This window comes from Copadichromis virginalis, linkage group LG19 (assembly GCF_057382275.1).
Source record: "Copadichromis virginalis isolate Kocher_CV1m ecotype Utaka linkage group LG19, C_Virginalis_male_GT1.1, whole genome shotgun sequence".
NCBI lineage: Eukaryota > Metazoa > Chordata > Actinopteri > Cichliformes > Cichlidae > Copadichromis > Copadichromis virginalis.
In genome coordinates, this window is record NC_140636.1 from 9,437,494 (window position 1) to 9,463,300 (window position 25,807).

At 39.7% G+C, this 25,807-nt stretch overlaps 1 protein-coding gene across 1 annotated transcript in view; it reads left to right on the forward strand.

Moving 5' to 3' along the window:
* The window catches only part of kcnh5b (potassium voltage-gated channel, subfamily H (eag-related), member 5b), a 204,068-nt gene extending 183,524 nt beyond the window's left edge, over positions 1–20,544 (forward strand). Inside the window, exon 13 of the mRNA XM_085442102.1 lies at positions 12,303–20,544. Within this exon, the coding sequence (XP_085298228.1) occupies positions 12,303–13,397 (1,095 nt within the window). The 3' untranslated portion in view covers positions 13,398–20,544. The remainder of the gene's footprint in view (positions 1–12,302) is intronic.
* Positions 20,545–25,807: the final 5,263 nt, after the last annotated feature.

Here is a 25,807-nt window from a genome sequence, read left to right on the forward strand (position 1 = left end):
TCAGCCCTGTGGGTTAACAGAGTTTACAGCTGGTTAGAGGTTTAAACTGAAATCTTTTTGGATGCATGAGGTAGAAGGAAGAGTTTTGATGTAACTGATAAAGAGACATAAAATACATGAGTTTCAGGAGCCAGACAGTCAAAAGAAAATGGCTTTTTCCTCGGAGCTCTCTGCCCTGCATTGGGCACGTGTGGAAAGGTAGAGGCATGGAGAGTAGCAGCGAGAGCTGGACATAGAAGAGTGCCAGCGTCAACAGCAGAGTTGACTTTGATTAAGTCAGATGCAGCATGGAAGGAGGAGCTGGGGGTGGAGGTGGGGTACAGAATGGCATGCAGATGCTCATCAACTTTGGGGAAACTAAACTGTGCTCTGTGAGAGATTTGCCACCAAAAAGTGGTCTGCTCATTGTTTTCAGCCACATGGACAAAATTCATGAAACAAAAGCTTCGGTCACTCTCAGTCCATGTACAGTAATCCTGCAGCAACACTACTGCAGGGCTGCTGTGTGTGTGTTAATATTATAATATATGTACAGTATTTTGTGTCTTCATTCATGGTTATTTTGGGGAGAATTCACTGCCTTTAATGGTTTGGTTGGTTTGGAAAGTAGTGATGGCAACCAGCTTCTTTTTGTTTGTATCATGGATCATTTCAAGTTCAGTTATTGATAAATGTGCAGTTTGTATCTTTCTGCTTATTTATTTATTTATACTTCTGCCAGTTTGAGTATTTATTTGTATTCTTATTTCATTTTACTTTTAGTCTTGGTTCAGTCTCCTTTTTTAATCTTTTATTATCCTCAGAGTTTGTTTTTCCTGCCCTCCTCTGTTCTGTGTCAAGTCTGCATTTCTGTTCCTGTGTTCAGTCACTTCCTGTTTTATTTTGTTAGTCACTGGTCTCTTGTGCTTTTTAATTAGTTTTGCATCCCTTGTCTCGTTTTCTCAGTTAGGTTCAGCTGTCCTCCCAGATGTCTCCTGTCAGTTTGTTTTTGTTCATTGTTGCGTCCTCCCTCCTGGTTGGGTTTATGTTCCTGCTCTGTGTTTCTCTAATTTTTGGATTCCTTTGTTTTGTATTTTGCTTGAGTGTAATGTTAAAGCTGTTTTTGACATTCTTTCTGCCGTGTTCTGCAACTGAGTCCAAATCCTGCCTGTCACACAGACGTTATGACAGTATGATCCAACACAAACTTCAAGTCCAGCTCTTCAACAATTCTACTGTAGTTCAATACAGAATTGAAACCTCACTCTGCCCTATAGCTAGCATAAAATGGAGGAAGAAAACTTTAATACACGAGCTTGTTCACCATCTAAATTCCATGTTGCTTTCTAACACTCTCTCTTCATTGTACCTAAACTATGCAAAAATGCAGCTTTCTTTCACCCTGATGTTGTGCAGTTTGCTGAGGGACCATTTTTTAATATTTTTTATTTTTAAATGTTGGACTAGTTTTAACCAAGGTAATGATAATGCTGCTACTGAGTAGAAAATTGTGCATTGAGATGAATGCTAACATTTGCTTTGTGCAGATGTTGAACTAGCCAGCAATTAATAAGCCGGCTACCTGACATCAGTTGTTTGATTCAAAACAATTAAAATGACCTTGAGTGTCACTGTTAAAACAATAAGCATGGTTATATTTCATGGATGATTAATATAAAATATTTGAAAAAGACTGGAGGTAATGAAGCTTAATGACTGGTTCATGTTGTTCAACAGGTAATCCAGTTTAATATATTTATTTTCCACCCATTATTATTCCCCATATTTGTCCCCCATAACTGAATTATTTGTTCAACTGGGAAGGCTGGTATTTATATTTGGCTGTACATGTATTGCGATGGTGGAGCAGACCACTAAACCCAACCATGTAGCCACAAAAGAGATGACTCCAAGTTGGCCTTTAAGTTTTTCCATTAATGCAAATCTGGTTCTACTCATGATGCTTTCATCCTCTAAACTAAACATGCATTTTGAAGCATTTCTATTTTTTACGTTTTTGCCCATTTTTGTATTTATTTGTTGACCAGGGCTGTGTTAATGGGAGTCACAAAACAAGCAGAAGAGCAGAGGAACTTCTTTACTAATGAGCCATTAGTATGAGCCAAAAGCAGGTCGCTTCCACCTCTCTAGAAACGTTTCACCAGAGTTATTGTGTTGATTTGGCTCCTATGTAAAGAGAGGGACACACTGGACCTGTGCCATAATAGTCAGTCACGGTCCCCTCGCCTCTGCACTTTGTACAAGTTCATTTAACATTCATATATCACTGGGGTGATATTTCTACGTGTCTATATGTCTTACAGTTTTTTAGCCTTTCTGAAATGGCACAATGTAATTATGGAAGCAGCCACTTCCACTACCTGACAGTAAGCGACAATAACTAGATGGTTACCTTCAATCTCAGATGAATAGATCAGTAAATGAGCAAAGAGAAAAAAGACAGGAACGCCAAACTGAGGGAAGTCGGCCTTTAAGAAATCAGATTCATAACAAACATGAGCAGCAACAACTTAAGGCAGCGAGCCAGAGAAGCAGCCAGACTGTCTCAGTGCCCTTCTATGTTTTCATTCTATGAATCCTCAAATTTGCATATGAAGCTCTCAGGGGAACCCAGCAGTGCTTCCAGTGTACTGTGGGCGGACTATGAAAGGACCGTACGGACTTAATGGACATCAGCTCTCAGATAATTGCCGCCAAAGTGATTATCCTGTGGAAAGGTGGTAACATCAGACTATTTCAATGTGCAATTTCAGGTCCTACTGACCTTTTGACTGGTGCTGAAACATTAGCTGATCAGTCAATTAGTCAATAAGGAGAAAATGGACTTGAGAGTATGTTTGCAGAGCTCATACTTGTGACCTTCTGTGACAATCAGGTGAACACACACGCAGACACACACACTAATACGTTTTTGGGACAAACACCTTTTTAAAGTAGCACAATAGTTTCTCAGCAAAAGCAGAGAATGAAAGAGACAGGAAGCAGCCGTTCTACCGTTCACCTACAGCTGCACTGTGTCTGTACCTAACTACTTGCACAAATATTAGATGTTGAAATCCAGGAGAAATTAAGAATTAAAAATTGTCATGCAAAATACAAATCCTTGTTCCTGCAAAGTCTGTGCTTTGTGCAGCTTCATTGCATTATCTGTTGAAAAATACATTGCAGAAGGCAGAGCCTGGCCGAGGTTCTAACAAAACAGGAGAAAATCAGGAATAAAATAAATCTGGTGCACCAGAGTTGTTGTGTATTAAATTATTAATCAGCGTTTTGAAGCTTGTGTGCAGGTTGCTAAAAAGTCAACTTATGGGTTAATGACAGATTACTATACTAGCCATAACAAAGCTTTGTTAGCAGCCTCCCATAGCAGGGAGGATTTGTGATGAAGGTAATAACAACTCAAAGTTTCACAACTTTTGTCTTTATGAAGAAGGAAAAGGCATCTCGGCCTGATTATCAGCTTAAAAACTGTCTACTTTGGCTTTTTGTTTGACCATATCCAGATAATTTTTTTGTTTTTTTGTTTTTAAACAAACACAAGTGCTGCGCGTAGTACGTGTCCCATTTATTTTATATTTACAAATGAAGCACAAAGGAGAAGCTCTAAGAGACACATCAGGTCGAGAGATTGAAAAGATGAAAAAAGAAGAGCCAGTAGGAAAGAATCATTAATTGAAATACGCTGCTGGTGAATTTGGAAAGCTTTTAAAAAGCTTGTGAAAACGCTACTCGCCAAAGGGAGGAAATCAAATCCAATTCCTTTCACTCCTAGACATGAACAAACATTTTGATTCAAATGAAGTACACAAGCACTAATTTCAGAATCTATTCAAACACTGAGCTGAAAGGTTTTATGTAATCAAAGGTCTTACATATAAATGATATAATAGGATTCATCATTTTAGCCTTAATGTCATCTCAAACTTTTCATGCAGTAAATCCAAAGCCAAAACCAATCTGCCAAGATTTTGTGGTGCTGCACAGCAGAGCTCACACTCCACTTTTTTGTATTCTTTGTAGTAATCATACTGGAACGTCAGGTTCACAGTAATCCCTGCATTAATTTGACAGCTGTTCAGCCCAGTGGTTCACAAGAAACCCATTTATCTGTCTTCCCTTTCCTTATGACTTCTTACTTCGGAATGATGCTGAGAGGGAGCCGTTCAGCAGCATTCCTCATAACTCCTAGTTATATTCTGTACATGAGTCGTGGAGGACAGCCACTTCAGACTCCAAATGAGGCTTCGTATGTGAGTGCTGGCTGTCAAGCAGGCAGAAGGCCTGAATAATTGGGTCAGCTTTGGGTCAAAGGTGAGAAATGAGTCAGGTCCCTCTAGTGTATGCAGTCAGAGCGATCATCCTGAGGTCCACTGAGCCACCCAACAACTGTGTAAACCCAACCAGTTTTGTTTCTTTTAAAAATCCAGCAGGCAAAGTGTTTATACTGATGGATCTGAATAAAAATTACTGAGAGGGATTTTTAGGGCTGTTCTAGGTCAGAAAAGATGTTGGGGTGGGGGTAATAGTCTACAAAAACCTTGAAACCTTGAATATCTGTTAAGGTTATGGAGTCATACATTTTTAAGAAAAACCCTCAGGTTCACGTTTAAAATTTCTGGGAAAGCAAAACATGGAATACATTTTTTGTTTTTTTCCAGGGATCACAAAGTTTCACTTTAAAGAGGTCAGATCAACCTCACAGACACCACCAGAACACGGAGAATTTAACAGACATTGTTAGTGAGGAGATGCAACAGACTCTGAAATGGATTAATGGCCAAAACTACAAGTTCTTTCATGTTGGACCGATTTTCAAAGTAGACGTAATCAGGTCATCGACTGCATCCATGATACTGGCAAACATCTTTATGCTGTGATGAAAACCTTCTGCCGTGACTGTGGAAATACCAATGTTTCTTTTTCAACTCAGACATTTTCAACAGGTTTTTCTTTTTGTTATTAATACTTAAAATAAAAGAGACAGACTAGCTGTTATCATTACTTTAGGAAAAGAACATTGGTCAAAACACAAATCAGTCAAGAAGTTAGCAAAAACACATTCCACCTACTCCATGCCACAAACACACAGCTCAAACTCTGCCAAGAAAATGTCACTCACTTTCCTAATCACCGAGTGAAATCTCAGGGCGGTACCTACTAGAGATATTACTATCGGTATCGGTCCGATACTGACCTAAATTACTGGATCGGATATCGGAGAAAAATAAAAAATGTAATCCGATCCATTAAATATCACGAAAGCACCTCACAAAACTTGCAACACGCCGTAACTCACCTCAGAACGTTAGCACGTCGGAGCAGTATGCATCACGTGATAGAGCGGCTGTGGCATGCGGGACCTGTCGGTGGTCTGGATAGCATGTGGAGCTTCGCTAGCAACCCGGCATTTCATCTCCGACAAAGTTATCCCCGAGAGAAGTAAAGAAAGTGTGTAAGTCCATCTCTGAATGTTTGTAAAGCATTCCTGCGTTAAGCTTAACAAACGATATATGGAGCGACTGCCTCTCCTGCTGCTACTTCAATCATGAAACTGCTTAACGATCAGCTGATCGGCTTTTCTGTCGCGAGTCCGTCTCTCTGGTTTGTTTTTGGTCCACTTTGCACCAGAAAGAGGAAACCAGCAGCTGAACAACAGCAGCACGTTTAAGCTTGATCAGCTGTTGTTAGAATGTATTTAATATTACTTTCTACACCAGGATCTTTTTCTACGTAGATGATGCTGGTAACTGTGCAGGGGCGGATCTAGCAAAGTTTAGCCAGGGGGGCCGATAGGGCGTTAACAGGGAAAAGGGGGCACAAAGACATACTTTTCTTTCTTATTCTCATTTAAAATGTCTAGCTTTTAATAAATAATTATCTGACACCCAAAGTTTTAATTTGATGTAAAATGAATAGAAGTCAATTACTGTATATAGTAACTATTAAGTCTAATATATATACCCTAGTAAGCTATAGTACTTTTTCCTTTGGGAAGGTACCATCTGTGCAGTCTGCAATTTTGTTGAAGAAAGATGTTGAATCTATTTAATATTTCTTGAAAAATAATTGATTTCTGTGCATTTTTTTTCACACTGCATCAAATTAAGGTTGATTACGTCGATTAAGCATCATGAGGTGGAGCGTGAGGGGTGGTTCCCTATTTTTTATTTATTTATTTTTGTTGTTGCTGGGAGTTGGAACCCTATTAGTTAGGTTGCTTAATATTTATGCTAAGTACTCTTTAAAATACCAGAATAGGGAGGATGGTGTAGGTCTAAGTTTATTAGATTGATCAGTATTGCTGAACTATGAAATTTTTTTTTTTTGCATACAGGTATAACAGAATAGCTTTAGTGTAGTTGTTGTTTTAAACTTGAGTATGAACTTATACAAAATGCAGCAAGATATTTTAAAAACAGTTTTGTTGATTAAAAAACACTATATCGGATTCATATCGGTATCGGCAGATATCCAAATTTATGATATCGGTATCGGTATCGGACATAAAAAAGTGGTATCGTGCCATCTCTAGTACCTACAGGGCTTCAGAAGTGGTCGAGCATTGGCAGCGTGGGCAGCTGCAGACTGCTTGTCTGTCTGCAGAGCGCGTCTGCTGTCAGATGGGGGCAGTGTCAAAAATATGCAATACAATATGTCTGTGGGGTACGCTTGCTTGTGCTGTGATGAAGAGCAAAGTTAGAACATACAAAGAGCTGAAGGTCATCAGCATTCAGCATACTACACATGTTTGCATTGATTGAAAACCTCTTTCCACTGGCTCTCTGTAGGCCAGTGCATATGCAAACTGGCACAATTGCAGTACCATAAATTAAGCATAAAGCAGGATAGTGAGCAAAACACCCCCACAAGCAAAACCACAGTTCACACCAGGTCTGTAACACCGTCATAAATTACGGTATGTGTTTAGCATCTTCAACTTTATTTTCATTTGAGAAAAGTAGCAGCATGGCTGCTAGCCAACGCCTTAGTTATTGCACCTATTGTTTAAACATACTCACTGCAAAAATAATGTTGGCACTAAACAAAGCCCATTGTTCTCCATTGTGTATTCTTATCTGGCAATACAACTGCGTTTTACATCTGAAAACTAAAGTCTACACAGATAATAGTACTCATGAGGTTCAGGTTCAGTTGTTATAGATAATCTGGCGGTTTCACAATAGATCTCATTTTTTTCATTTAGTTGAAACATGTTTACCGTAAGAGGATTTGTCTCTACTTCTGAGCCATATAAAAAATGTATTTGACATTTATGTGGTATTTAAAAACCAACTCTTCACACAAAAATTTAAATCCTCCTGATTTAAAAAAAAAAGTGAGATGCAAAAAGGAGAGACAAGAACTTGGATCTAATGTTTCTACATGTTAAAACCAGTGTTGGGATTTTTACTCCAGAAAATCAATGTATCATTACTTTTCTTAAGCGTAATGCAGTATGTTACGTAACTACTCACTGGAGAAAGTAATTTGTTACACTACTCATTATATTACTTTCTCATTAGTCCTTAAAATGAGCTGAAACACACCGTTTCGTAATTATCAGTTAACAATGCAAACCTTGTGTTAGTCTGTGGGACTGTAATCTGAATCCCAATTCTAATGAGAACATAACTAGTCTTTGTTTTAGTTTAGTTAAAGCAAAGTTGAAAATCAGTTGAAAATCAGCCCAAAGAGATAGGATCGTCACACTGTTTCATACTCTAGAAACACAAATGACTCATCACTACTTTTGATACCTGTTTTAAGTTCGGATTCTGCCTGCTGGGTTGGGGGTCGGCATACACTTAGCTTTAAAATCCCTCTGTGTTCTTGGCTAGCTTTGCGTTAGCATGCTGTCTGTGCAAATGTTCTGTTATCAGTAAAATCCATTTGTTTCTGTCTTGGATGCAGTTTCCACTTTACTATTAAGCTCTTGTCCTTCTGTGCTATAAAAATACAAGTAATGTGCATATCTCTACTCAAAAGCTGTAGCCCTGCACACAAACTGAAATCAAATGACTGTAGCCCATTTACGCAGGGGGAAAAGGCTGTTTGTTTGATGTTTTGTTTTTATTTTTTATTCCTCGGCCAGATAACTGGATAACCTTTGTAACACAAGTAACAACATAATTAAAAATGAATAAAAGAAGATTTAAATGACTGAATTTAATAGTAATCCGTTACTTCACTGTTACTGAAAAATGTAATGCAATTAAAGTAATGCATTACATGTAATGCGTTACACCCAACACTGGTTACCCGACACTTTGTATTTAACCACAAACTATTATCAATATTATCTTTGTCATGTCTTCTTCCAAGAAACCAGTAATGTTGAGTCCTGTCAGTACTCAAAGTTCAGTAGTTCATCCCTAAAGTGACAGCAGAGTTAGTTTGTGTGAGCCATATGTTGGCAATAACCAGCTGATAAGTTTGAGTCAGTTTTGAGTCTCGGGTATAACTAGTCAAGCAGAAATCCACAACAACTGCCTCAAGGCGTTTTACATTGTAAGGTAAAGACCCTACAACGATATAGTTCAAATCAAGAGTTGGCTGATTGATTGGTTGAAAAGACGCCGTGAGTTTAGGAACGACTTGTATAATTAGACAGGAAATTCTTGGTGAAGTGAGCATCCCTGCCTCAGGGTCGATAGTCAGCAACAAGAGTGTGCAAAGATTAAATATTAATGCCCAAATGAAACAGAAACAGAAACACAGAGAACTTGAAGGGGAAAAAAAACACTATAAGATTATTATTATTGTGAAAAAGTCCCTGACATAATGGAACAGATGCTGTCGTTGTAACTAAAGAAGCTGTGGTTCAGCTTGGGCCACTGCAGTCAAAAGGATTGTTATTTTCATCACCACTGTCTGTTATGTGACTTCCCCACCCAGAGCAGCAGCAAAACCCCAACACTGAACAGAGCAGACACGATTAACAAGGCGTTGGATTGCAGCTTAAATAACCTGCGGTGTTAGGGATTTTCCTGTTGAATCACTTACCAGTTTCAGCCCCTATTACCAGTAAAATGGCATTTAAAAAAATTTAAAAACTGCTCTAGACCTAATCAGATTTAGCTTAATGCTGGGCACTGACAGCTTATTTGGATGCGCAAAAAAAAAAAAGCTTCTAAACCAGAAGACTGTAATTTAACAGTTAACCAATCAAAAATGTGATTTCAGTCAGGACAATCAGTGAGCAATCAGCAGTCAGTGGTTATTTAAGCTTGTAAATAACCACTAAGGGTGGAGTGGGTCATTTACTAATTGGAGGGTTGGTGGTTTGTTTCCTGGCTGCTTCAGTCTACATACCAAAGTGTCCTTGGGCAAGATTAAACCATGACTTGCTCGAGTTGAAAAGCATAATAAGAGCCAGTCTATTTATCATTCATTTAATTCGTTTTAATTTGGTGGCATTCTTCTAGGACCAGCAGCAAGACACTGCTTTAGTTAAAAACTTCATTAAAAGGAGGAGTTGGGGCCAAGATGGGTTGTAAAGGGGCTTGCAGGTAGTAGCCACTGTGGGTGCACTAAAGCAACTCAAATACTAAGCTCTATGTGAAGTTTTCTAAGAGGATTGGCTGAGATTGTCCCTGTGGCCAGCATTTTCAATCGGTAAATTGACTGAACAGGCAGAAGCGTCAGTGAAACATTTCATCTACACAAACAAAAGGCAAAAATATATTTGTTCTAGAGCTGGGCGATATGAGATTTTTTCATATCACGATATGTTTTTTTCATTTCAGGCGATAACGATATCTATCACGATATAAGCCAAATAACTATATTTGTAAGATTTAAATGTGCCGTTGCTCACAAGTAAAATGTGAAATAATCAGCAGCTTGTTTTTATTTAAATATTTATTTCCCATAATAAGTTCAACAGGGTAGATGTACTTAAGGAACATGAGACTTTTTCAGATAAATAAAGGCAAATATTGCAAACTACACAAAAGGCAGCCGCTAAAGCGTTTAAGTTTCAAAATAGAACAAACGAAACAGACTAAATTGTCAATTCCACTTAGAAACAAAATATTAATTCTAAAAATAAATCTTAGTTTGTTTTACAGAAGAACAGACAAAATTGACTAACTTTTGTCAATATCAAATAAACTGAGAACTAAAAGGAAATTCTCAATCTCTCCTTGTTGTATAGCTTAGCTTTTCAAACAGTTTTAACAGTTACTTTAGTCTGACAAAAGCCGAATGACGAATTAGCGCTTCCAGTCAGAGACTGAGGCTACGTCCACACGTACACGGGTATTTTTGAAAATGGAGATTTTCCGTTTTCGTTTTAAAAAATAATCCCGTCCACACATAAAGGCAGAAATGAAGGAAAACGCTACTATGAACATGCCAAAGCAGCAGGTGGCGCTAGATTCCTAACCGTGCCGAAATGTTGGCCAATCAGAAGTCTAGAAGCCTCGGTGGGAAAAAGTAAACAAAGCTGCGGCATAGAAGCAGAACCGAGTCGTATGTGTGGAGGGACAGTAACTGTGTGTATATGTAAGCATTTAAACACTGCAGAGAGTAGAATTAACAGTATTGTAGAAATTCATTTCACCGAAACAATAACGTGGCGCAGTGTGACGCATGCACCAGTTTATTGTATTTCCAGACTTGCTTTCGGCACAATTTACAGTGCACGCTACTCTGTTTTTTGTCAGACTTGAAATAGCCGAAATACCTTCACACTACGGAACTTCTATGGCTCTTCCGTTCGACAATCTCTCCGGCATTGGAACCATCATCTGTTTTCTCTTTGGTCACGCTCGGTTGATTCTTCTAGTCGGCACACTCATTTCCTCCATTATGCGCTGGCTGCTTCCCAAACAAACACACGTGCGGCTTGGCACTTGTGCTGTACGTAATAAGTCACGCGACGTGACGCTGCGGCTGTGATTGGTTCGGCTCTGCGCTACTTAATTTGGATTGGCTGACCTGTTTTTTTTTTTTTTTTTAAGAGGACAAGAGCGGCGAAGTCTATCGCGATAGTTTAATTTCTCTATCGAGTAAAAGTTATATCGCGATACATATCGTTATCGTTCTATCGCCCAGCTCTAATTTGTTCCAGATATTTCTTCTGGGGGAGTTAGTTTGGACTGTGATGAAAGAAACCTCTGTTTTACTTGACAGTTATCTGACACTAATTCCTTTCAGCACTTTCACTTCTGCTGACATTTAATCTAATTTCAGCTGACACTCAGTATCCCTTTCACTTTACCAGATGAAGCACTTTAATCACACTGTTTAGATGCACTTTGTATAACATCTGCAATGCATATCATGATAATAGGAAGGAACATTTACTGCTTTAGTTGATATGAAGCAATGACGGTTCATCATGTTTGATCCGATCACATCATGTATCATCAGCTCAGCTGTGACAGAGATTCTCCTGATTTGTATTCAGCAACAGTGGACTCATTGTTTTTGTCAGAAGGTAATGAGTAAGAGAACAAAGCCCACCAGTGATAGCTTCTCATTTACTTTTTATCAAATCGTACTCTTCTTGCCAAAAATTCATTTAATTAAAAGTGCTAATCTTTCAGCTTATGCCTCCAGGTAGACATGGAGATATGAAGTGACACGTAAGGCATTCCCCACTCCCACCACAGATTCTCTTCTAGCTCAGAGCAGCTTCTAGCTTGGGTTGGCTCAGCAGCTCTCGGCAGCAGGTTGGACGAGCAGGAAGTATGGGTGGATGAATGGAAGGAGTTTAGGAGATGTGCTAGATGTGGTCAGTTGGGTCGATTATGGCTGGGCAGCGAAGTAAGCGATTTCCCCTCGCTTCCATCTTTAAGTCAAACATCGACTCGGCTCCCCATCCATTGGGCACCGTTATTTTAACCAAAAATAACACTTAAATTACCAGTTGGATGGCTGGCTGACTGCCTGGCAGGGATTTCTGTCATTTCCAATGTAATTAGGGTGTAAGAGGAGCCAGAAGAGAGCCTGGCGCCAGGCTGAATAATACAGGCGAGGTGTAGGAGCACTGATGGATAATTTAACATGACTGTCCAGAAGTCAGCTACATTTTGCAGTACCTGAGTGCACTGCAGAAAGAATGTGTCATGTGTTCTAAAGTGAAAAATGTTAAAACAGACCGTCAGATTTCCATAATAATAATAAATCTTTGTTTACTTCTTGTTGTAGAAAAATGCTTTTATCTCTGATGAATTATGTGCAATGCTCATCGGGGCGCACCGGAGACAGAATTACTGTTCATAGCATTCATATGAAATGATGTTTGCTGATAAGCTGCATTTTGCTTATTTATGTGTATCCCTCCTCCCCCGCAGATAATTTTCCGCAAGATCAGTGAGGTGAAGAAGGAGGAGGAGGAGAGACAGCGAGCGAAGAACGAGGTACAGCTCACCATCCCACAGGACCATCCTGTCCGGAAGCTTTTCCAGAAGTTCAAGCAGCAGAAGGAGCTCCGCAACCAAGGAGCCGCAGCTGCCTCGCAACTAGACCTGGAGAAGAACCAGCTGCAGGTGGAGCACCACCAGCACCTGCATCCTCACACCCTGCAGCTCGGCCACTCCAGTCTGCAGCACTCCCTGCCGCTCACCCTGCAGCGGCCCCTCACCTCCATGCAGAACGGGGCTCCACCCAGCAGCAGCGTTCTGACTGTGTCTCAGGTCACACCCATGCAGAGCTCTCTGGCTTACGGCCATCCCAGCGAGGCACCTGCAAAGCAGAACAACTGTGACATCATGGAGCTGCAGCCCAGTTCTGCTGGAGGGGGCAGCGAGCAAACTGTCAGGCTCAAAGTTAGCACCAGCCCTGCGCTTGGAAAGCCAGCCGCCAAGGCGAGTGGCTGGATGCGCCTCAAAAACAACATGGCTCCGGCGGAGACGAGGAAGGAGGGTCTTAACAACAATGTCAAAGCTGTTTCCGTGGAGATGCTCTCTCAGGACGGTAAAGGTCGGGAAACAGGGGGGAGCAGGGATGGAGAGGAAGGTGGGGTCTCCAGCAACAACCCACTTCGCAAGACGGACTCCTGTGACAGTGGAATCACTAAGAGCGAGCTGCGCATCGACCGGGCAGGGGAGCCGCGGACCCCAGCGGCAGTTACCCCACTTCTCCACAGCCCTCTTCCCGGAGGAGTGGGGTCCCCTCACTCTTTCTGCCCCATACCGGAACAGGCCCTGCAGGCTGCATTGCACGAGACCCGGATGGAGCTCCGGGGGGACATCCAGACTCTGGGAGGCCGTCTGGGCGCCCTGGAGAGTCAGGTAGCTGAAATTATCAAACTGCTGTCGGATAAGAGACAGCCGTCCACGGGGGCGCCACCTGCCTCTGCCATGCCCAAAACCAAAATACAACGGCAAGACATTTTCACCGTCTCCAGGCCCGTTTCTCCAGACTCAGAGAAAGACGACGGGCTCTGAAGAGAGCTGAACCAGCGGTGCAGAGTGCGCACTGGACTAACAGAGATTATATTAACATTAGCTCTATCAATTCAAGGTTACTCTCATTTTTGGGCATCCTCTTGGACTCTCGTACACCGCTGGTCTCAATTCCAAATTGAAAAAAAAAAAACTGGCTTCTTGTTTGCACACTGATTTTTTTTGTCTCCAGGTGATGTGAGAGTCTTTACTCTCCAGTCACCCGGACTCTGGTTTCTTTTTGATTGTACATACCTCTCTATGCATGTCCAGCTGGATTCTGGCCTGCCAAAGAAACAACTACTAAACGTACTTATTGCCTGTATATTATGCAGTTGACTGCATGCAAATAAGATTCAAAGAGACATTTTATTGAGCTACACTGTACATATAAATATTTTTCATTGATGAATTTACTATGTGGACATTCAGGGTTTGCATACTAGTAGCACTATAAACATTGAATATCTCAAAGGGTTTACAGGCAGATGGATTGTGCATGGATTATTTATACATAGAGAAGTTATAAGGGGACAGAGGTTTTGTTTCATTTCTTTTGCCTGTCAGATGAAGCAGATGTGTGATTCTGTTCTCTCGCCACAGAGATGCTCGGATGTGAGGATCAGCATCTGTTAAAACAGGGAGGGAAATTTCTGATATGTTTTTCTAATATATATATAATAATAATAATAATAATAATAATGATCATTGATTTCTATTTTTGATTACAGAAATGCCCTTGGCCTCAGTTTGATATGTAAACCCTGAAAAATGCTTGTTTTGTTTGAGCCCTCCTTGTGTCTATGCATCACTCGGGTACGCTGCCAGAATATTGTACCTTTGTAATCTCGTTGATGAATAATGTTTTTTGTTTAGTTTTCTTTGGGGGTTTTTGTTCCATTCCTCTGCATGAATCAGGGATGGCAGAATGCACTTTTGGGTAAAGTTGGGGTGACAAGAAGGCTTTGGGGAAATAACACAGTTCACGCAAAAGTCCACTCAGCACAGTGACATGTAATCCCATGGCCCCAGCAACACACACGGCAGTCTTAACCAGCTAGCGTCTCTCTGAAGCCTGCTCTGAATTCCATTAACTAAGCAGCAACAGCTTTGCCTCAAAGCTAGCAAGTCATAAAAATGGAATAGTGTACTTTCTATGATATAATTTTTTGTAAAAAATCTGCATGTGAAGGAGCAGTTTTATGCTCCGCAGTGCTTACAAATACACGTGTGAGAAGTGACACATTTGCTTCATGCATACACATGCAGTGTGAAGGCGTCTCGTGGTGTGAACCCTGAAGGCTCGCAAAGACCTTTTCTTCACACAAGGCAGATCAGTTGGTTTGTCAGAAGTCACAGTCTTTTCAGGTCCTCTGTGAATTGGACAATGTCCCTCCTCCTACCAGCGCTCATTCCCTGAAAAAACACACACACACTCTCAGAATCATATTTAATAAGACAATGATAAGAACACAAATGTACAGTAGCCATCATGAACGTTTTATAAACATTTAATTATTTTCTGGTGGTTATATCAAATGAATAGCTGAATGAATAGTAAGTTAAATAGTTAACAGTAGTAAATATGCCAAAAAGTAAAGAATTAGATTCAAAACTGAGGATTTTGCAGTTTGTCCTCTGCACAGTGAATGGTTTGGTTTAAACACAAGAACCTGTTTTGATGCTGCTGCAAAGTATCTTCTAACAAGCACTTGGCGACAGTAGGAAGGAAAAACTCCCTTTTAGCAGGAAGAAACCTCTGGATGTTGCTTCCTCTGCCCAGGGAGCGACAGCCATCTGCTGGGACCAGTTGGGAGTGAAGGGAGGGCGACAGGACAAAAAAAAGAGATACTCCATTATAGGTTTTTGTCAAAAGAGTGGATGGGTGTGGAAACTGCTTCTGCAAGAAATCTAATGACATAAAAAGAAACACTTTTTAACCCTATGCCATAACCTTCCAAGCCATTCAGTCAATCCAGGCTTTGTTGACCCAAGCTTAGAAATAGGGTTAAAAGGGATTTATGGTTATGTCATACAAGTTCTCTTGTAGATTTCCTGCTGCTGAAGGCTAAATCAGTCCTTAGAGGGAACCTGCATACAATTATTTCTATATCATATTAAAATCAATCCTCTCAATATTTAGCCTCGCTTTACATCTTTGCTGAGCTTCTGATAAGCATAGATAATCTCTATCATCTCCCATGTGAACAAATAGGAGTACAAACCCTAAAGATGTCTTCCAGGAGGCTGTTAGGAACAAGTCTTACCTCTTTGGATTCACATTAACCAGACTAATGCATCATATTGAACTTGATTGGCTGTCAGAATGTCACACTGCTGATCCAGGAAATCTACAGACAAGACAAATTAGTAGCTTAGGCAACACCAAGGAGATACATGCAAGTTCCAAAGCGATCGCCCTCCATTGTCGACATAAAACATGTAGTCTAGAAAGTGATGAAATGTAATCAATTGTTACTCTATGGATGAATGTACACTGCTTGATTTGTAAAGTGAAGTGACCAATAGAATTCTAACAAATCAGAACCTAGATGCCTTTCAGTGGTGCTATTGGCACCATGTCTTCTTTCTGTTCTCACACCTCATCTCTGCCCCCTTTGCGTGCCGTTAGGATTCACAGCAGAAATTTAAACCATCATGACTGCACAAACTGATATAGTGACCATTTCAAAAGACATATATTGTGCTGTCTGATCTTGACTGACACCCATGCTTGAAAAATAACAAATTAAGGGATGTTTTGCTATAATTTTAATGAGCCCAGTTACAACTCTTGATTTTTATTCTGGAGAAACTTCACCAAAACAATTGTCATTTTTGGTGCAGCAAAAACGAAGCATTTATTCTGAATGTTCCTGCCATTTCTTGTGATTATAGGTGTGAAGGCTCATTCAGATTCATTTCTCTCTGTTCTCTACAGGCAGAAAAATAATGAGAAATTATAACTTTATGATGCTAATTGGCATAAAATCACAGTAGTCCGAGTTAGACATTAGATTTCTGTCACGACATGCTAATCAGGTTGTTCAATTTGGAAAGAATACAGTTTTAATGGCTGCAGTTATGCAAATGACAACATTTAATTTAAATTGGAAATTCATCCTGTCAGCACAGGCCCATTCCCTCTACCAACATCTTTTTTTACACTCACACTTGGTCACTTGCCACGGCGGGCCATATACTCTGTGCTTCAGGCTGCTAAGCAGATCCCCTGCTGGAATCAGCAGCAAGTGCCTTGCTCAGGGGAAACGCAGCAGCATTTTCAGTCAACTTGGCTCCAGTGATTGTTGTAGAAATCATCTTCAATGATGGCTACCAATGTATGTGTGTAGTGCAAAACATGCCAGTGTGCTTCACGTCACTTAACAGTTGGAGTCAATATCACACAAAGCGAGATATTATAGTAATTAATCAAAGTATATCCATCAGGGGGGTTTCACATTGATCTCTTGCTTCAGCTTTGGACAAGAGATCTTGAAAACATCAAAACTCTCAAGTTAAATGCTACATTCCACATATTGGCTTGCGTATATTCAAAGTTCTCCAACTGAAGCTGTGAAATTCAGTTTAAGATCTGGTTTTGTTCACACTTTGCATTGTGCACGGTGAGACCTACCAAACAAGCTTATTTAGCCACAGTAACATAGTACAAGACAAAAATACACAGCGGTCATTAATGTTTGTGGATCTGCAGATGGTAGTGTGTGAAAGGGTTTTGTAGTTTGACCAACTGGGCATGACTCACTGTGGCTTTACCCCCACCATACGCTCAGCTACCAACAAAGACTCTTCTATGGAAATGTTAAAAGCTTTTTGGGAAACTAGGAAATCACTTACTGACACAGCAGGAGGAGGAGTGAGTGCAGCAGTAAAATTAATTACTTAATAGCTCTCAGAAAGTACCAAACATCCCAGACTTTTTCTCTTCTTTAAGTCTAGGGAGAATTTGAATGACGTGTTTTGTCAGATGTTATCATATTAGAATTTATAACAAAAATAAAGCCACAATACAAGACAAACTCCTTAGAAACATTTTAAGACATTAAAGGGATCATTTCTTTACATTTGTGGCTATGGAGGAGTCTAATATGTTTTCACAAAAAGACATGAGATCAATGTCAGATACTCGTGTTTGGAGTATATCATATGCTGTTTTTCTCTACCTGACGGAAAGATTTTCCTCACAGACAAATACAGCACGTGCTAAAAAAAAAAAGAATTAGAGTACTTCCTTAACCTAAAAGTATCACGTTAGGGTCAACTTTTCACCCAGAACATCACCTATAATTGATTCAAAAATGTCTTCTTAAAATTATTCAGTGCAATAAAATATGTGTTAGAATAAATATCCATTAAGCAAAGAGTACAATGTATCAAATATGGAACTAAAATGTGTATTTTTATTAAAAAAAAAACACATTATTCATACCCCAAATAAACAGCTTGGTTTCATTTATAACTGACTTGTTCAGGATCTCTTGCTGTCACTAAGTAGCATTGCTTTTCAATGCGAGGGGTTAAAGAATGTATTTTATAAACACTTAAATGCCACTTTTTTAGATACACTTGTTCAACTGCTTATTAACAAAATATCTAATCAGCCAAACACATGGCGGATCCTCAATGCATGTGGGCACATAGGGATGGTCAAGGCGACCATCTGAAGCTCAAAGTGAGCATCAGAATAAGAAAGAAAGGTGTTTTGTTTTTTTTTAAAATTATTTTATTTTATTTTTATTTACGGGTTGTACGGAAGCCCCAAACGCAATTTCATTGTTCTTTGACAATGACAATAAATAAATACTTGACTTGACTTTAAGTGAGTTTGATAGTGACGAGTTTGTTGGTGCTAGACGCGCAGGTCTGAGGCTTTCAGAAACTGCTGATCTACTGAAAGTTTCCCACATAGCCATTACTAGGGTTTGCTGATGAGAGAAAAATGGCCAAGCTATATCGAGCTGATAGAAAGGCAACAGTAATAATCACTTGTTACAACCCAGGTATGCTGATAAACATCTCTGAATGGACAACACATTGAACCTTGGAGTAGGTGTAAGCATGGATTCATCCTACCTTGTATGAATATTTCAGGCTAATAGTGGTGGTGGAAGGGTGTAGGGGGTATTTTCTTTGCACATTTTGGGCCCTTTAGTATGAATATAGCATCATGTTAATGTCAACACCCTACCTGTGTTGTTGCTGACTGTGTCCATCCCTTTATGATCAGTGTAGCCATCTCCTGACGGCTGAAGGATAACAGGCTATGTCACAAAGCTAAAAAAAATGGAAGATGATCTCAAACTGCTCTGGTGAACGCAACAGTGAGTTCATTGTACTCAAACGGCCTCCACAGTCATGTTTGTACTCGTTCCAAATGGAGTTCAAATTAAAATAAACAGTGTCATTAAAATTTAACTTTACCAGGAAGAGAATGTGTGATTCATAGTGGTCAGAGTGTCAACCCAAACCGCTGCAAAAGTGCTAATCAGATCAATCCACCATGAAGGTTTCTTTTTGTAATTTTTCATTAAAAATCATGTATTGGTCGATGTGTTCTCTATAAACAGACACATATTGACTTTTTATAGTCTCCTTATAGTCCAGGTACTACAGACCTACTGAGGGTCTGAGCACAGTCTGGTTTTATGCAGGTAAACATGGAGTCAACAGCATAAGATGAGCTGCATCTTAAATGCACCTTAAATGCAGTTTAGAAACCATCAGCTGCCATTTAATGATGGTTTTGCTTTTTGCAAGTTCTTAAAAACTTACTTGCATTTTGTAAACAATGCAAACAATGATCAGCAGACGGAACAGGAAGTCTTGGCCTGGATGCAAACTTCAAAATATTGGTTTCCAATTGGTTGTCTGTTTTTCACGCAGCAGCAAGTCTTAAGACAAGACTGTGAGCACCTTGGAAGTGCTAAGTAAGATAAGTTTGAAGAAGTAACCCTAAATTTTGCATTAGCAATACTGCTATTCTGTCCTCAGACATAAAAATCATCCCCTGAGTAGTTGCAGTACATGATGAGGTGCAGGACAGGGGGCTCACAGGAGAACTTGCAGCACTGGATCGAGTTTGAGAGCTTTCCTGTCAGCGAATTTACCTGAAACTTTACGGCTTGTCTGAGGAGAAACAGCAGCGTCCTCGTCCTTATTAATTTGACAAGCGAGTGAAGGGCAACTCTGTGATCTGAGGCCTATATACACACAGACACACACACCTACACACACACCTTTCAGCACAGGATTTTTCGGCTTTGCCGCTTGAATGTACAAACCCCCCTCCAACCCCACCCCCACTCCAAATACTGTCCCTTCTCTGTGCTCTGAGAATTTCTTCTGGAGTAGGGATGGAAGTTCTTCCCTTCTCTCTTCTTTTCTTTTTATTTCTGAAAAAAATATTTTGCTTTTCTCTACTTTTTGGAAGCGTCCCTTTGCTGTATCTTTTGCCTTGAACCTGGTAAGAAGTCCTGCTCTGTCTCACTTCCTTTTCCTATGAGCACCTTGGTTTTTTCGTTTTATTATTTATTTATTTATGTTTTGTCATTTTGGGTCTCCTCCACCTTCACCCTTCTGATCCTCCATTCTCTCTCCCTTCTCAATGATCCCCACTCACATAACTGCAACTGCTCCCATAAGCATGTTGATGAAGCACCGTCTTCTTTGTCGTGCCATCTGACTGAAAAACCACAAACGCGCCAATCTTGGGATGGGTGGGCAGGACAGAGGGGCCTCATTTATTAAAATTATCCTTTGGTTTGTATTTGATTCTGCATAGTGCGTCCGAGATGACTCAAAAAGAAATGGAAGTCATTTCTCGGAGAGTGATAGAATTGTTTTTTATCTTTTCACTTATCTACACAACCTTCAGACTTTTTTCACCTGAATTAATTTTTCATCAATCTCACCTTTAGCTCAAACTTTGGATCCTTTTAATAAATGGGGCCCACTAGAAAAGCTTTTCTATTTTTTTTCTGCTGGAATGTTTTCAATTTCTACTGTATTGTTGAAGCAGTGGTATGACACAGCACTGGATTCCCACACTGACTCATGTATTGTTTTGCAGTTGCACACCTAAACTGTAGTGTCAGAATAATAAACATCCGTCTGGGATACTCTCGCTGGGCTTCCTGTCTGGTTCTCTGTTTTCAGTGAGAGCTTCCTTTGCACTCATCTTCCAAAACAAGCATTAATGAATCAATTATCTTTTGCTTTTTGACACCTAAAAGGAGTTCAAAGAACCTTATTGAGCTGTGGTGGCTAAAAGCATAAAAAAGATTAATTGTTTTCCTAAAACTGTTTGAATGTCTTTTTACCCATGTTAAAGTCAAAGCCACTTCCCCACTACCTTAGCAAGACTCAGACAGATTTCATGAAATTAGGCAGAGAGGGGTGGCATGAGAAAAGGAATGATTAAAATACACTTTGTGGATAAAGGTTCTGGGCCACCTGCTGTACACATACTGTACTGAGGCGTGTATGCACTACACCCACTTTACGTAAGTTTCCGAGGTCTGAGTTCCTGTAACTTTCATTTCCATATCTGTGGCGATGGTGTGGTCCCTGGCTCAGCTGCAGGGAAGGGTTGGTGCAATGAGCTCAAGGGGCAGAGCCAGGCAGGTGGGTCAACATGGGGTGATGATGGAGCTGTTTTTAGTGACGCTGGAGTGGAAAGGAATGAGGTCAGAACGTGTACACAACGCTGGGTCTGTCCCACCTCTTCCCGGTGAGACATGCCCGGAACACCTCGCATACTTGTCAGGTGCCCTAACCACCGTGGATACATGTACAATGTTCCTGAATACGTTTTTTTTGGGGGGGGACAAACAAAATAAAGTTTTGATCAAAAATGTTTTTTCCCTTGATATTTATTACATTCAAAGGACTTTTACTAAACAATGAAACAAATGCTACACATGTACTATACCCACATAAATAAATAAAAAATAGCTCTAGTCAAAATTACATCACGTATTTTAAAATGGGTTTCAATAGGGCAAATAACAAAAGCCTGCACTTAGACTTGTTTTTAACGTAAGTTTAAAGAGTACAAGGAAAACTACATGAGTATATAGAAAATACAACACTGCCAGGAGAGCGAACTGCGGAGGTTTGCACCCTCAGAGTGCTTCTTGTTGACACCTGTGACAGTGATAAAAACACCTGAATTCAAAGATTTAAAGGAGTCTTCCAATACTATGTATGTTAGCTGAAATGGCTCTTTGAATGGACGCTTCAGTATCAAAGCACAAATCAGTTTCCTGATTCCAATCACTTCTTGTAGTTCAGTTCAAAGTTTCCTGCTCACTGAATGTAAACTTTACATGCTTTTTTCCTCAGCTCAGATTTGAGCTGCTGTTTTCAAAGCATTTCAGTTGTACAACAGAAAGTGAACGCATTGTTCATTCGGCTTAATGGACATTGATGATTCTGACTCACTGTGTTCACTCTTGTTTCTTCAAGCTGTTACTTTCATTTCAGCACAAACGTCTGCTGACCGATAGCACTGCTCATAGGCTTTACAACTCAGCAGCACCTTGTTTATGACTAAGCTGTCAGCTTATGATCGTTGCTGTAGCATTCACAGTCTTTTAATAGTCTATCAATGAGGAAGTCACGTACTGTGAATCACCACTGAGATGGAAATTTCGCTCTCAGTTGCCAGATAGGAGCTCTGTTGCTTATTGGCAGTAATCATAATGATTCACTATAGTTCACTTTGAAAAGTTATTGGTAGAATTATTCATTCGTGTGGAGAACACCTGTAACACTTGGCATGCTACTTCTACATGTCAGTCGAACCGTTGGCATTATTCTATGTGCATCAGTTGCGTGCAAATAAACAAAGCATGCAGTGAGGATACCGGACACAAATCTGGCTCCTGGTTTCTTTAACAAACACAAAAAGAAGCGTACCTTTGGCAACACAGTGCACATATCCATTGGGTTTCCTGCATAAGCTCTAAACTGTGATGGGCCCTATCAAAGCATATAGCACAACTAGAGGTCAAAAACTGTCATCCTAAAGCTATGATTGAACAGTTACTGCTCAGGGGAGCAGTTTAGCAAATGACTGGATTTATAGATGTTATGTTCACTAAATATCTGCACTTATGTTAGATTGTTTTCTATGTTCCTTATTTGTATATACCAAAATAATACAGAGAACTTTAAATCTCACACAGAACTCTACTTATTAACTTGGACGTGTTACCCTGAGAAAACACCAGCTGATCGCACCCTCTTAAGACAATGCTGCTGATTCCAACAGATGCATCCCAGAAGCGGTTCTATAATTATTATTATTATTAACCTTTATTTAACCAGGAAAAGTCCCATTGAGATTAAAAACCTCTTTTGCAAGGGAGTCCTGGCCAAGAGGCAACAACACGTTGAAATTACAAAGTTACATACATATTATAAATAACAATTACATTTTAAAAACATTTTTCTCTGGCTCTCTCAATCTGGACTTAAAAGCATTTAATGAAATAAGATCTTCCAGTCTTTTTGCATCATGTTCCATGTGAAAGGGGCAGCATAAGTAAAAGCCCTCTTTCCCAGTTCAGTTCTGGCAAATGGAACATTGAGCAATAAAAGATCGCTTGAACGCAGGCTGTAAGAAACAGTACTTCTCCGTGTGAGCAGATCGCAAATGTAGGTGGGCATTTGTCCAAGCAGGGCCTTATAAATAAAGATGCACCAGTGAGCAAACCTCCTGGAGGACAACGAAGGCCATCCCACTCGAGCGTACAGATCACAACAATGGGTCAAGGCCCTACAGTTTGTAATAAACCGTAAGGAGGCATGATAAACTGAGTCAATCTTATGAAGACACTGGGCGGAAGCATTCATGTACAGCAGATCACCATAATCTAAAACAGATAAAAATGTAGCATTTACAAGACGCTTTTTTGTCTCAAAAGAAAAGCAAAATTTGTTTCGAAAGAAAAATCCCAATTTTAGTTTGAGTTTTTTCACAAGATTGTCTATGTGAGGTTTAAAGGTCAGAGAATCATCAATTAAAAAGCCAAGATATTTATACGTATGCACCACTTCTATGAGGTTTCCCTCAAGAGTGGACACCAAGGGGACAGTTTGAGGAAATCTCTTCATGTTTGAAAACAACATTAGCTTTGTCTTTTCAGCATTGAGAACCAATTTCAGCTCCAGAAGTGTGTGCTGAACCACGTCAAAAGCTTTCTGCAACGATTCTATTGCCTTTTCAAAGTTTGAGCCAAAGGAATAAATAACTGTGTCATCAGCATAAAAATGCATACTAGCATTGGACACATTTTGTCCCAAATCATTTATATACATGATGAACAGCAGAGGTCCTAAAATTGAACCCTGTGGCACCCCAGTGTGAATATTCAAAAGTTCTGAGCACAGATTTTCACATTTAATGCATTGAGTCCTGTCACTCAAATAATTAGTAAACCAGGAGACAACATGTCTAGACAGCCCCAAAGAAAGAAGCCTATGCTTTAAAATGGCGTGATCCACAGTGTCGAAAGCTTTTGACAGGTCAATAAAGAGAGAAGCACAGTGCTGTTTTTTATCAAGAGCAACAAGTATGTCATTTATCACTTTTGTGGCAGCCGTGACAGCACTATGCTGTTTTCTGAACCCAGATTGTAGTTTTGAAAGAACTTCATTAGAGTACAAGAACTCTTTTAATTGCTCACTGACGAGAGACTCAAGGACTTTTGCCAAAACACACAAGTTTGATATTGGCCTGTAATTAGTCAAAATGGCCGGGTCGCCTCCTTTTAATATTGGCGTAACAAAAGCAGACTTCCAAACAAGTGGAATTTCTTTATTTTGGATTGAAAGATTAAAAAGGATCGTAAGAGGTTGTGCAATGTAATCAGCTGCTATTTTCAGAAAATAGGGCTCTATTAAGTCTGGCCCTGGGGGTTTCCTGTGATCTAAGGCTTTAAGAGCTTTATGCACTTCCTGGACAGAAAAAGGAGAAAAATCAAAAAGCTCCCCAATATATGTTTGGGGTTCTGTGCAGGGAATCATGGGGGCTGCTCCAACAGAGTTAAATAAAAAACCAGTAGCTACGAAGTGCTTGTTAAAGCTGTTTAAGACCTCAGTTCTGTCATAAACTGGGACAGAATCTTTTAAAATGAATTTTGGAAGAGCCTGTGATATTTTATTTATAGATAAGGACTTAATTACTTTCCAAAATTTCTGAGGGTTATTGAGGTTTTCTGTAGTAACAGATAAATAATATTCTGACTTAGCCTTCTTGATAAGTGTCGTGCATTTGTTTCTTAATTTCCTGAAGTCTAACCAGTCAGTCAGGGAATCGTTTTTCCTAGCTTTTGCCCATGCCACGTTACGCTGATGGATGGACTCTGATAATTCCGATGAAAACCAAGGGTTCTCCCGTCCCTTGACCCTAAATTTTTTGGCAGGTGCATGCTTATTTAAAATCTTCATAAAAATTTCTTTAAAATAAGCCCAAGCCAGATGGATGTCTGGTATCAGACTCAAGTTTTCCCAATTTACCATAGACAAGTCATAATGAAATGCTTGCTCATTAAATATTTTAAAATTTCTTTTACAGATGATACGCGGTTTACATTTAGGGATTTTAGTGTTCCTACTGGTAGCAACTACACAATGATCACTTAAATCATTACAAAACACGCCTAGAGACAGAAACTTATGAGGGACATTTGTTAGAATTAGGTCAATCAAAGTAGATTTGTCAGGACTCTTTATATTTGGCCTTGTAGGTAGGTTGACCAACTGGCTAAGATTAACAGAGTCACAGAAGGATTTAAATTCATCAGAAGCTATATTCAGCCAGTCCCAGTTCAAGTCTCCGGCCAATAGAAGTTCGTTATATTTTAATTTGGACAGAAGATGCTTTAGAGATAATAAAGTTTCCTTTACAGCAGACGGAGGCCTATAGCACCCAACAACTGTTATAGAAAGAGACTTTACTATTTTAATATCCAAAGCCAAGAATTCCATTTGTTTAGGAATAGATACAGATAAAACAATGGATACTTCATATCTTGATTTAACATAAATTGCTACGCCTCCACCTTTCCTAGGCCTATCTGTGTGATAAAGATTGTATCCCGTTATGTTGATGTCATCATCTGTAATAGATTTGGACAACCAAGTTTCGGAGATAATCACAATATCCGCGTTTGTCGATTTCGCCCAAATTCTGACCAAGTCCATCTTGTGTAATAAGCTGCGTACATTTAGATGAACACATTTTAACCCTGGCTGAGATTTAAAATCGGCAGGGGTCTGGACACTTTTCAATTCAGGTCCAGGATTTGGTTGCACATCTCCGGATATAAGTAAAAGTAAAACAATCATCATTAACCTTCGTTTTATATTACATTTAAAAGCATTTT